The 12381-nt window shown below is 38.0% G+C and overlaps 1 protein-coding gene across 6 annotated transcripts in view; it reads right to left on the bottom strand.

Moving 5' to 3' along the window:
* Window positions 1-12381, bottom strand: part of STN1 (STN1 subunit of CST complex) — a 52970-nt gene that overhangs the window by 16196 nt on the left and 24393 nt on the right. For 4 of the 6 annotated variants that reach the window (XM_037805135.1, XM_037805137.1, XM_037805136.1 and 1 more), the window contains 4 exons: window positions 9274-9441; window positions 8457-8580; window positions 7034-7208; window positions 1796-1918 (listed from right to left, as the gene is read on the bottom strand). In XM_037805135.1, coding sequence (XP_037661063.1) covers window positions 1796-1918; window positions 7034-7208; window positions 8457-8580; window positions 9274-9441 — 590 coding nt within the window. The remainder of the gene's footprint in view (window positions 1-1795; window positions 1919-7033; window positions 7209-8456; window positions 8581-9273; window positions 9442-12381) is intronic. The other 2 variants (XM_037805138.1, XM_037805140.1) reach the window with 2 other exon arrangements.

The raw sequence follows: 12381 nt of genomic DNA, 5'->3' as shown, positions 1-12381 counted from the left end.
TCAGGGTAAGAAGGCAACAACAACCAAGTGGGTTTCTCCTTCATGTTTCATACTAAATCTAATAACAGATAAAAAGAAAAAGAAAAAGGAAGAAGCATGCACAAACACACCTCTAAGCTTCTGCCTTAGTGACAGCCCAGAAAGCTTGCCTGTCTGGACCTACAGAGTGGGGATACAAATAACGCCTGCCTTCTCTCGACTCACAAGGTCATCGTGACAACCAAATAATGTGAGTGAGAACTACTGAAAGCTGGAAAGCACGTACCGATAGAAGTATTGACAATACTATGATAAGCAGTTCTGAAGCAAGGGCCTCAGGAGAATAGAAACCCACAAGGCCACGCAAAGAGGTGGAAGGGGAGGAGTGAAGTGAGAGAAGGGACAGTGGTGCTGAGAAAAGAGAGCAAGTAGGGCTTGATCTCCTGGTTCTGACTCAGACTCATCATGACTCATGGAGGAAGTGCCCCAGCCCTGCCACACCTCGACCTGGACAGCTGCCCACTGCCCTGTTGCTCCCCAGGAAGAGCTGCTCTCTACAGACCGCAGGGAGGCCGGCCTCCAAGCCTGCTCCTACCTCCCAGGAGGCAACCAACTCCCAGCAGGCTTCATCCATACCAGACAGGGACTGAAAGACAATATGCCTTTTAAAAGTTTTTCAGGTAATATTTAAAACACGTTCTAATTTTTAAAACCTTCTATACTAAGGAACCACTCAAGCAATTCAACTTAAGGAAAAAGTCCTGTTACTGAAGGCTTCTCCTAAGGAAATGGAGTGGCTTCTGGGATAACTCAGTTTTGATCTGTCTCCAGGAGAATCACATGTAACTGAAGCATCTACACAATAGGAAGCTAGTTTCAGCTTATCTCCTCCAGTACTCTAGGAATGAGTGAAAGGTGGATTTTTAACTCTTGAAGCATGAGGCAAACAAGCACTCATACTCATGGTGGGAGTGTCACCTTGTACAGAATTTTGGGAGGCCAATCAGGCTGTGTTGACTAAAGCCTTGCAAGTTCATACCTTTCATCCAGCAATGCCTCTTTTAAGAGGCAATCTTACAGAAATACTTATATAAGCTTGAAAAGAAAATTGTGCAAAAATAGCCACAGCAAAATTGTATTTGACAACAAAGAGTTGGAAACAACTTTAATGCCCACAACGAGAAGAATGTTTAAAAAAAACTTTCATGTTTTTTACTTACTTATGGTTAAGTATCCATCATATGGACTACCATGCAAATGTTTAAAAAAAAAAAAAAAAGAAAGAAATGAGGTAGATTTAGAAGCACCAACATGGAGAGAGGCTCATAATGTGCTCTTCTGGGACCAAAAGAGTTGCTGAGCATTATTTAAAACTGTGCTTCCTCAAGTGTCCCAGGGAACATTTGACAATGTAGGAGAAATTTGGGGTTGTCAAAAGTGGGGTCTGCTACTAGTTTCTAGTGGATGAGGGCCAGGGACGTTGCTAAACATCCTACAACAAAGAATCATCCAGTCCTAAATGCCAATAGTGTTGAGGTTGGGAAACCCTGATTTAGAGGATGATCACATTTTCTGTAAAACAAAAAAGCCAGAGGAGCATATGTTTGTAACTGTGCATTTGTAAATGAATAGACAAATGTCTAGAAGGATATATTGTTAAAGGTGGTACCTGAGGAAAGATAAGGGCAAATTTTCACTTCTTACTTTATATACTTTCTTCATGAATGATTTTTAAAAACAGTAAGTAGGCATTTTTAATTTTAAAAATATTTGTAAATGAAGGGATGAAGGAAAAAAATTAAGTAGCAAGTCTTACATAATATAGGTTGTCAAAACCACCTTCTTTCTGGAAAACGAGCCCCTTTTCCTGCAGCAGCTGTATAGCATTCTTAAATATACTATGAATTGCCTTGGAAGTAGTCTCATTCTTAAAATCCACCTGTAGGAAGAGGTGTAGGAAGACAAAACAGTGTAAAGAAAACAAGCCATCAGTCCTGCTTTATAGCACCGCAGAGCAACTCCCTAGACTAACTGGTTTATGAATTTGCCTGACAGGCTTTTTATCTGCTGAGTCAAAAAGACCCAGGATGCACCAGCCTGACAAGAACGGTATTTAAGGAGGATTGGGAAGTCTGCTCTGGCAGAATCAGCCTGGATAACTGTTGTATAATTTGTGATTGTGTTTGTTTGTTTGTTTACTTCTACAATATAAAATGGAAAACCAAAAGCTATGCTCATTGTTAGAAATCTTTGATTTTTTTTTTTACTACAGAATCAAAATATTTTATACATATTAGCTCCTTTCTTTATTAAAACTGTAGCTGTATATAAGCTCTTCCTAAGGACTTCAAAGCCTATAACACACTTTGAAATCCTCAGGGGGTTCCAGCCTGAGGTCTGTGTCAAATAGTTTCCTTATTTTAAATGGAAGATGGGGGTAAAGAGCTATGAAGAGACCTGTCAAAGGTAGGTCCAGGAGGCTGAAGGTGGAAAGAGGTCCTAGAGTGAAGAACACCAGCGAGAAGGAACCTTTGCTGCGATCAGTTTTCTATCTCCTCACTTTCAATATTTCTTCCCTTCTCTGAGACTTGGATACCAAAAGAGGGTATCAGGCCACCCTATTTCTTATACCCAACATGATTTTCACTGCGCATATGAAGGAAGCTAGGTTATTAGCTATGCCCTCCATGGTTAACTAGGTGATATGCTTCTTGAGCCAGGGACTTTGTATTTCATTTCAGTCACCTCCTCCCTCGTACATAGTGGGGGACCAATTTGTGAAATGAATGGAAATAAATTCCCATTAGAAAGGCTGCATCCTTCTGGTTATTCCTTTGGAATTTCCAAATCATTCCCAAAACAAAGAAACTGATGACAAAAGAATTAGCCTTCAAGACAGAGATCTATTTTTAATGTGGCAGAAATTTGTTGAGATATTAAATAGGACAGAGTTACGAAGACAGGTGGCAAAGCTTCCACCAGGTGTTGGAAGGCAAAATCCTAGCACTAATGAAAGGGAGTTAAGAAGGCTGTCCAGGGAAGCACCTAGATGCTGAAAAAGAGTGTGGTTACAACCTGCTGACATTTTCTCAAAGTGATAGGGAAAGGAAAGAAACTCCCCAAAAGGTCTCAAGTGTTGACAATTCCATCCCAAAAGAAACTCCCGTCTTATAGAGGCCTCCAAAACAAGCCTTTTGTTAATCTACCAGATCCTAGCAATATTTACAAACATGTTCTACTGGCTGAAGATGACAGACTAAAACTCTTAATTAAATTAAGAGTCTAAGTTTTTCCTTAACAGAACAAGCTGCAGAACCTGGTCATTAGAGCATTAGGACCTAAAAGTTGACCACTATTCCTGGTTAAGAAAGCACCTGTCCTCCCAAGGAAGAAAAAGGCCAAGAAATATTTGATGACAACCACAGCCAGGAAAGCTATTTGAGTGTGTTTAGAATCAACACCTCACCTAGTAATCCTCAACCACACATCTTTTCATTCAGGGGGGCTTAAGGCAAAGCTGTTTTTAATTTCATACGTGTACATGAGTGCTCTTACTTAGGGGAAGCACAATCAACCCAATAGAGATTACTTCACAAACCTTTAGAACAACTACTCAGTCTTCATAATTCTAAGGAGATTCGCCTTCTTAACGCAATTCAGCATAAGGATCCTAAGGGTTGAGTTCATTACATCTCTACCAAGCTGAAAATAAATTGGAAACCAACTAGAAGTGACTGTTACATGAGTATTACTCTCATTAAACATGAATCCTGGTTATCCCCAGACCATACAAAAAGCCTGATTCCTCCTCCCAGATTTCAATAAGATCAAGTAGCAGAAAGAGAGAGTGCTAGGTCTGGGAGATAAAAGCAGTTTGAGCTGTGAACAAGGGCATGGTGATTAGGGGGGTGGGGTGGGTGGGGGTACTCAACAGAAAAGGCTCTCTGTAAATATAAATAGTCTGTGAAGGTTCCTTTCCAAAACCATTTGCCTCAGCTGACCTTGGGACATATTTCCCTGACCTGATTTTAGTCTCAAGGGTAAAGCTTCCAGTCATCTGTCAACCAGTAGCTTTTCCTGGACTAAAGGGGATTTTTTTCTAAGAAGCAATGGCAGACTCATCTGATTCAGGAAACTGAATTTGCTCACAGGCAAAACAGTGACTGGCTGAACGTGCTGAGCCTTCTTGAGCCTCTCCTTGGCTCAGGTCAGGAACTGGGTGGGTCTCTGAAATATATATAGTCTTCATTCCCAGACAAACTCAGCATTCATTCAGCTGTCAAAGACACAATGGTTTTGCAAGTTCTGCTTAACTATTTGTTAATGGATGTTTCCGGATTGGCTAAGAGGGGTCACTATGGAAAAAAGGGGGCAGTGGCATTCAAAATTGCTCTCCCCTGCCTCTAAACTATAACACCATCACAATTTTTTTTGGTTAATGTCATGTCTATGACAACAGAATATGTCAAAGGATCTGGGGTTTTATTGTTACTGTAAAGCATCTAAGAGACTTTAATGACACCTTCCTCTCTAACCAGAACAATGTAAGGAAATAATTCATAATTGATTGAAAAATTGGTTGAAAGGTCAAAACAAATAGAGTATCAAATTCATTTCTTTTTAAACATACTGGAAGAGACTATTTTTCCTGCAACATTTTCAAAAAGATAGCATGCCAGACGTTCCCTACAGATAATTTTGAATTGAAGAGCCTTTTAGTCCTCAGAGTCTTTAAGTCTCTCAACTTAATTACAGCCTTCCACAGAAGAGCTGGCTTTACGTGAAAATGTGGACTTTGCTAAGCTTTATAGTTTCCTTCCAAACGTGCTGTTAGAGTCATCAGAAGTCCTAGGAGGCCAATTGGGCCTTGAGCCTCCTCAAAAAGATTAAATATTAAAGTAAGTCACTCTTGCTGTCAATAGACAGCTGGAAAACTGCAATTGTTTAGAAGTCACCTAGCAGAGAAGAAGTGCCCAGCTGTGGCCCTCTCCACCCAAGTACTTCCTGAAACTATTCCTCATCTCCATGTAGGAAATGGAGGATGACTAGACAATCAGGCATGCTAACACAACTGAGAAGCCGTGATTGTACCTAGGAGGTGAGAATAGTGACTAGGTATCTGTTTCACCAGAACCATTAGAAACAACTTACATTACCTAACAAAGGTACTCAGAGCAGCCCTGTTGGTAATGGTGTTAAGACTGGAAAATAGTACAACAATGGGGACTGGTTAAATAAATTATGATATGGTAAGAACAGATTATTATATCGTGGCAAATCTGTATGTGCTGATATGAAAGGATATATAAGATATAGGTAGGCATAGATTAGTGTTTAGCATGCTGTTGTTCATGTAAAAAAGAAGGGGAAACACCCTCTTACAGTTTAAATATGCACAGACTATCTCCGGAAGGATATTCAAGAGACTAGCAGTGGTACTAGTATCTGGGGAAAGAAAATGGGAAGGAAGATGGGAAGGACAGTTACTTTTTTTTTTACTTAAATTTCTTATTTTGAAATAATTTTAAACTTATACAGAGAACTCCAACTCCAGATCCACTAATTTTAACATTCTGCCATATTTGCTGTATTATTGTATCTATCTATCCATTTATATATCTATCTAGTTATCTATTTTCTAAACATTTAAGAGTAGGTTGTATACATCATGCTTCTTCAACACAGAATACTTCCATGTACATTTCCTAAGAATAAGTTATTCACTATGTAACCACCTTACATACTGTTACCAAGTTCAGGAATCTTAATATTAATATAAAACTTACAGTTTATATACCATTTTTTCATTTGTCCCAATAATGTCTTTTGAGCCCTTTCGTGGTCCAGTCCAGGATCACATGTTGCATTTAACTGTCATTGTCTCTTTCATTGCTCTTTATTTTTAATTCTGGAAACATTTATACAATATAAACTTTCAACCACTCCCAAGGACACCATTCAGAGGGATTAATTACAGTCATAATGTTGTACTATACTCACATCATCCACTACTAGAACTTTCCCATCACCCACCCCAAATATAAACCCATTATGCATTAACTCGGAAACTTACATTTGACTGTATACTTTCTAGGACCATTTGAATTTTTAAAACCATTCAGTCCTTTTATCAACAAAATATTATTGAAAACCTACTTTTTGCCAGCCTCTTTGTAAGCCCTGGGTACAAAGCAAAGAGCAAGATAGACAAGACCACTGCTCTTATAGAATTAAAATTCTGCAGAAGGAACTGGCAAACAAACAAATATCAGTGATGTCATGACATAAGAAAATAGGGTAATAATGCATTGAGGGAATGAGTGGCTACTGGTGCAGATGGTCAGGGAGGGCAAGAAGGTGACACTGAAGCTGAGATCATTCCCTAGTGGAATGAAACAAACAAATATGAGTTGTGTTACAACAAGAAACCTGAGTGGGGCCCAAGCAAATAAATAAACTTAAAACAAGTTAATCTGTAACACTTAGGTAGTAAAATAAGGACAGCTTTTTCCAGGAAGAATAAAAAAAAGTATATTAAGTGTCCTTTGAAATTTAAACACGACTGAATACAAACAGGTTTTATTTAAACTTCTAAAACACAACAGGCTAACCTTATTCTCAAGAAGAGAGAGCAAGTCATTCAAAATCTTGATTCAATTTCAAGAATTCTATCTTGATCAATAATCATTGAATGATAATTATTTCTTCTCATATGTTTCCTCATTTGGCTCCTGCTGAGATTAAATACCCATCTCATTGAGGACTAAGAACTAAGTACTAAGAACCTTAGATTATTATTATAACTATTTTTTGCCACTCTAAGATGAAACTTAATGAGTTAAGTAAGGAGAGAAAAAAGCCATGTCCATTCTCATTTCAAATTCTCAGTGGTCAGTGACCTGTAAAGAAGAGAAATGATATGGGATAGAACCACAATCTTGGTCCCTTGGGTCTAAACCTGTGACTCTTGACCCCCTAGTCACATTCACCCACACCCTTTAGCTGCAAATTTGGGGCAGGAGACCTGAATTCTACATGGGCACCTTGCACTTACTTGGTCACAGCAGGTGCTGTGAATCACGGGCTGATTGGCAAGGGAAATCAAAGACTCCACCATTTCCAACTCCTGCTGGTAAAAGGTTTGCACTCTGTTCTCCATGAGGAATTCTTTGACTTTTTCACTCAGCACACATGTGAGGCTGGTGAGGTCCAGGGCACCTGGATTGCTGCTGGGGAAGAGTTTTAAAAAGAAACTGCAGAAAACATCACATTTGTTCTATTTTGGTGTACAAAAAAGAGAAATTTCACCAGGAAATGCAACACTGTATCTATGCATGTTCTGTTTTTGTTTTTGTTTTTGTTTTTAAAAAAGGGCAATCCAAACAGTTAACATTATGTGATGGTTTAAAAGGATGAGTGGGAACTATGTGAGCTAACAGAGACATTCATGATAGATGAAGAAAAATATCTAGTTGCAGAATAGCAGGGTGTGGTCTCATTTCTGTAAATATATTGGTGAATATTCATGCTTGGGTATGCACAGAGTAAGCCACATCAACCCATGAACACTGGTAACCTAGTTTGCAATGTGGTAAATGATTTACAAAACATGCTCACTATTACTTTGTCCCATTTACTTTTATATTTGTCAAGAATGAAGATAACATAATAAAGTTATGATTTTAAGATTTTCTCTTTAACACTAGTGTTAAGCACTTTGATTATGATATGCTTTCACTGTTTCTCAGCCACAGCAACTATTGATATTTGGGTCTGGATAATTCTTTATTTTGAGGGGGCTGTCCTGTACATTGGGGCTGTCCTATACATTGTAGGATTTATAGCAACATTCTTGGCTTCTACCTACTAGATGCCACTAGGACCACCACCACCACCCCCACCTCACCCACCCCACCCCACACACACACACCTCACTCCCCAGGTCAGGACAATCAAGCATGTCTCCAGACATTGCCAAGTATCCCCTGGGGGACAAAACCATCCCTGGTTGAGAACTACTGGTACAGTTTCTGGTTGTTTTTTGATCAAGATATGCATTGGTGTTGTATTTAGATAATGATGTTGCCTTGATGTAATTTTCTTCATGTCTGGTCTTGACAGTTTGTTCATTTTCTTGGAATATGTGGGTTTATAGTTTTCATCAAACTTGAAAAAAAATTTGATCATTATTTCCTCAAGTATTTTTTCTGTTCTCCCCTTGCTCTCCTTCAGAGACTCCAATTCACATATATTTTTTTCACGACATCCTTATAATGTTTGTACTCTTATTATCTTCACTTTACATGGAAACAAATTGAGGATACAGAGGGTAAAAGAACTTTCCCAGAATCCCATGGTAAGTAACTAGACAATTCAAGATTTGAACCCAGGCAGGATTTGAACCCAGGCATCTGGGCTCCTATCACTTGGCTTTACTCCTTTGGTCACATTGTCAGCAGTAATGAGCCAAAACCTACCTCTGTGCCTCTTCTTTCTCTAGGGCTGGGCTGTGGAAAGGCTGGTCATAAACTTTCCTGTAGATATTGGGCAGCTCAAGCATCCTTGCAATCTGAATGTTCCACACTGGATCATCCACTTTATCTAGCAAACCATGGGGAAAAGATGTCACAGAAATTCCACTGAAATCAGTTCTTTCCCATGTCCAAAATGGTGCGGGGGTAACAGTATAGGGGGCACTACAGTGGATCTCCTTCCACGTGGGAGCCAAGGGGTCACTGCAGTCAAATGCACTGACTGCTGCCCAATCACCCTACAGGAGGGAATGCAATCCGCTAAGCATCAAAAGCTTTGCCAGGGAGTGGCTTGGGACTATGGAAAGTACATTCACGTATCCATTTATCTGTTACTCTGCTGTACAACAATGTTTGCCATCCTTGAGATTTCCAAAAGAAAATCAGCCAGAGCAGAGCAAAGGGCATCACTCAAATAACTGTGTTCAAGAAATCATTCTTCATTTTAAAGAATGTGAACACTCGCCCTAATGATGGACACTTGGATTCCAAAGTACTTTAGGAATTCTACTATGCTGTCCAAAATAAAATTTGCCAGGTATATGTAGTAAATAATTTCTTTCTCAATTTATAATTACTTCTTTTAAAAACAAAACTAAGAAATGCTGCTTTTCCAAACAAAGCATGTTATACAATGTAATTTCTCCCATTAAATAGTTAATCTTCTTATTGACCTTTTGGAAGACTGACTTTTAGCTAATTAGATTTTATGGCACACACACCCAGAATAACCACCAATTTGGCAAACATATCTTGTTCTTACAATAAGCAGTGGCATGAATTTCTCGCTCTTCTCTGTACATGCGGACATAGCCTCTGATTCGGATAATATCCCCAATCTCTAGCTTTGTTCTCTGCTCAGTGGTTTCTTGCAGCTTCTTAAACTGTGAGGTTAAGTTCAGACCTCTTGCTACACTTGGAGGAACTATAGCTGTTTGAGACAGAAGCAAAGAGAAACGTACAACACAGTCACCCCACAAATATATTAACATTTAACATTTGTAAGGTAGTTTTAGAGTAAGACCAATATGATACATTTCTTCTACTTCTGATTAGTTTCTCTATTATAGGAGAGCCACTTAACCTTCTGAAATCCTCTACTGAATAAAAGATATAAGCTGTAATTATTCAAAAGTAGAGTGAAGAACTGGAGTATAGAGTGAGGCTTGACAACCAAAGTGGGCGAGTTCTGATGCAGCTCCCATTGCCTTCTTTCCTACTCCTGTAGCTCCAGTGCATGAATAGTTCCTGTGTGTCCCTGCACTGAATTCTGCATTCCTGTCAAAGATGTGAAAGTGAGGGAGGGTCTCAGGAAGAGTTTCAGATTTAAGGAGACTGCTTAATAGAGGAGCAAAGTTGAAGGGGTCTGTGGATTGAACTACCATGTTGAAGCAATGTTGATTCCCTGGTTGGTGGTGATGTGGTGGTTTCTTAGGAGAGTGTCCTTGTTTGGGGACTGGAGTGATTTTTGTGAAACTTTTGTGAATGAATAAATATGGTAAAATGATAACAAGTGGGAAATATGAGTGAAGAAATCAGGCAATAGCTCTAAACCTTTTAAAGAGTCCTTCAGGGAGGCAGGGGGCTGGCATAAGGGAAAGGAGGGTCCCAAGAGACTCCATTTGTGGTTCTGTTTGTGGGGAAGGCAAATTCATCTCAAGTTGATTCCCAACCCAGGTGCTCAACACCCCAACTTCTCATCTGTATGTAGACTAATTACTGATACCAGTGAAAACTGTAAACTCAGGCAAGTTCATGGTGAAAAAACCCAATGCACATTTAATTCTAAGTAATTTTTTTCACTCAAATTTACCTCCAAATTGTATTAAATTTTAGTAAGAATAATAGCCACTTATAGGTACTGTTCTCAAGACATTACAATATATACATATTTAATACTCACAGAAATGCATATTTTTTGTTAGCCCCATTTTACAAATGAAGAAATGAGTTACAGAAAGGTGAAGCAACTTTCCTAAGGTAAAACAGCTAGTAAGTGGCAAAGCTGGAGTTTGAACTGAAGCAGTCTCTGATTCAATTCCTTCATATTTATCTTTTATTCTCTGCTGCTTCTTTTTTCCATACTTATAACTGGTGTGTATAAATGATTTTGTGTTCTGTTTTTCACCTGGTATAATTTCAAGTTCACATATGTATCCACAGAATCTGCATAACTCAGCATTGTAAATAACAATATAGCATTCCATCTTTTTAGTCTGTCATAGTTTGTTTAGCTAGCCTTGTTAAATATTTCAACCTGCCTCCCACTTAAAATTTTTTTGGTTTTAATCATCAGCACCATATGGGGCACCACTTGCATCCTGGAGTAAGACAGACATGGCCTGAATCTTAACCAGCTCTGAAACCTTGGGCAGGTTAAAACTTAACTCACTAAGCCTGTTTCTCCTTTAGATTAAGTCTCAGTTTCCTTAATTATGAAATGGGGATTATAATAGAGTTTACCTCATGTAGTTGGTGTGCATAATCTAATTTAACCCTTACTTTATGAGCTCAGCACAATGCTAAAACCATAGCGAATACCAAATAAATGTCAGCTATGTGTAAAAACAGTGTCTTTATAAAGATGGTGAATGAATAAGCACTCTAGATACATTATTTTGTTTTCTTTAGGGTCTTTCATTGGAATTACAAGATGATAGAGTACAAATGGATTATAGTTCATTACCTTTTGTCAGAATTTCTGCCAGAAAAAAATAATCAAACCATTCTGTTTTTACATGGTGACACCAACAAAGATGCTGGCTTTAGTCATTCGGATTTTTAATAGTTTAACACATACGTAATAATTTCCTAACATTTTATTTTTCATTTAAATTGCAAGATTTTAATTTATTTTTGTATAAGATTATCTGCTCTCTATTTCTTTGTGCAATAAGCTATGCAAATCTTTTGAACTCTATGTTGATTTCTTAAGAAATTTAGGGAAGCTTTATCAGTTATGCATATTACTTATATTCTCCACATTCCATTGCTTTCCTTTATATGTTTATTTGATTTCATTTTATTATGCAAAAGCTTAAAAAAATCTTTTAGGCCATCCATCATGGAGCACTGGGAACTTTGTATTTCCAATGACCAGTACCCAGGAATCTGGACACAATCAGCAGTAATCCTACTTAGTTTATTAAGTTTCTTCAGAAAGGACTGAAGTATTACTTTTTTTTTTACTTCAATATTTTTATGTAATTTTATTGAGATATATTCACATAACATACAATCATCCAAAGTATACAAACAGTTGTTCACAGTATCATCATATAGTTGTGCATTCATCACCACAATCAATCTTGAAGTATTACTTTTTAAAAGGCTATTCCATCTCTGTTCCTATCCCCAATGCTCTTCTACTTAGGCTGAATTTTATGGGTATTTATACATTTCAATTTTATTGTCATTATTCAGAAATTATAGGTGATGATAAATGCTTCATAGAGCATCATTGAAATCATAAGACTGATGGCTGGTCTGCATAGAGGCCCAGCTTTCATTTAAAGGGTGAGCCAAATTGCCAAAAGAAGGGCTCAAGCTGTATAATTTAATGAATATAACGAATCATTTTAAGCTTACTACTCTACGCTGAAGATAAACCCCTTCTAAAATTCTAAAATTAAGAGCCAACCTTTCTTAACTTTGCTCTTAAAGGTGAGTCCAAATAGTACATTCAACGTGACATTTATAGGAATTAATATTATTTCTTACCCTTTAACCGACTGAAACATGATTTTTTTTTGACTCAGACTAAATTTTCCTTAAAAAATTAGTCTCCAATGGCCACTTTCCAATGGAAAGCATTTGAACTGAGGTCAATTAAAAGAAAAGGAGAGAATGGACTAGTTGGGAACAATTTAAA

Source organism: Choloepus didactylus, chromosome 15 (genome assembly GCF_015220235.1).
Source record: "Choloepus didactylus isolate mChoDid1 chromosome 15, mChoDid1.pri, whole genome shotgun sequence".
Taxonomy (NCBI): Eukaryota; Metazoa; Chordata; class Mammalia; order Pilosa; family Megalonychidae; genus Choloepus; species Choloepus didactylus.
The sequence above is the reverse complement of the archived record's forward strand: the minus strand, read 5'-3'. Positions and strand labels throughout refer to the sequence as shown.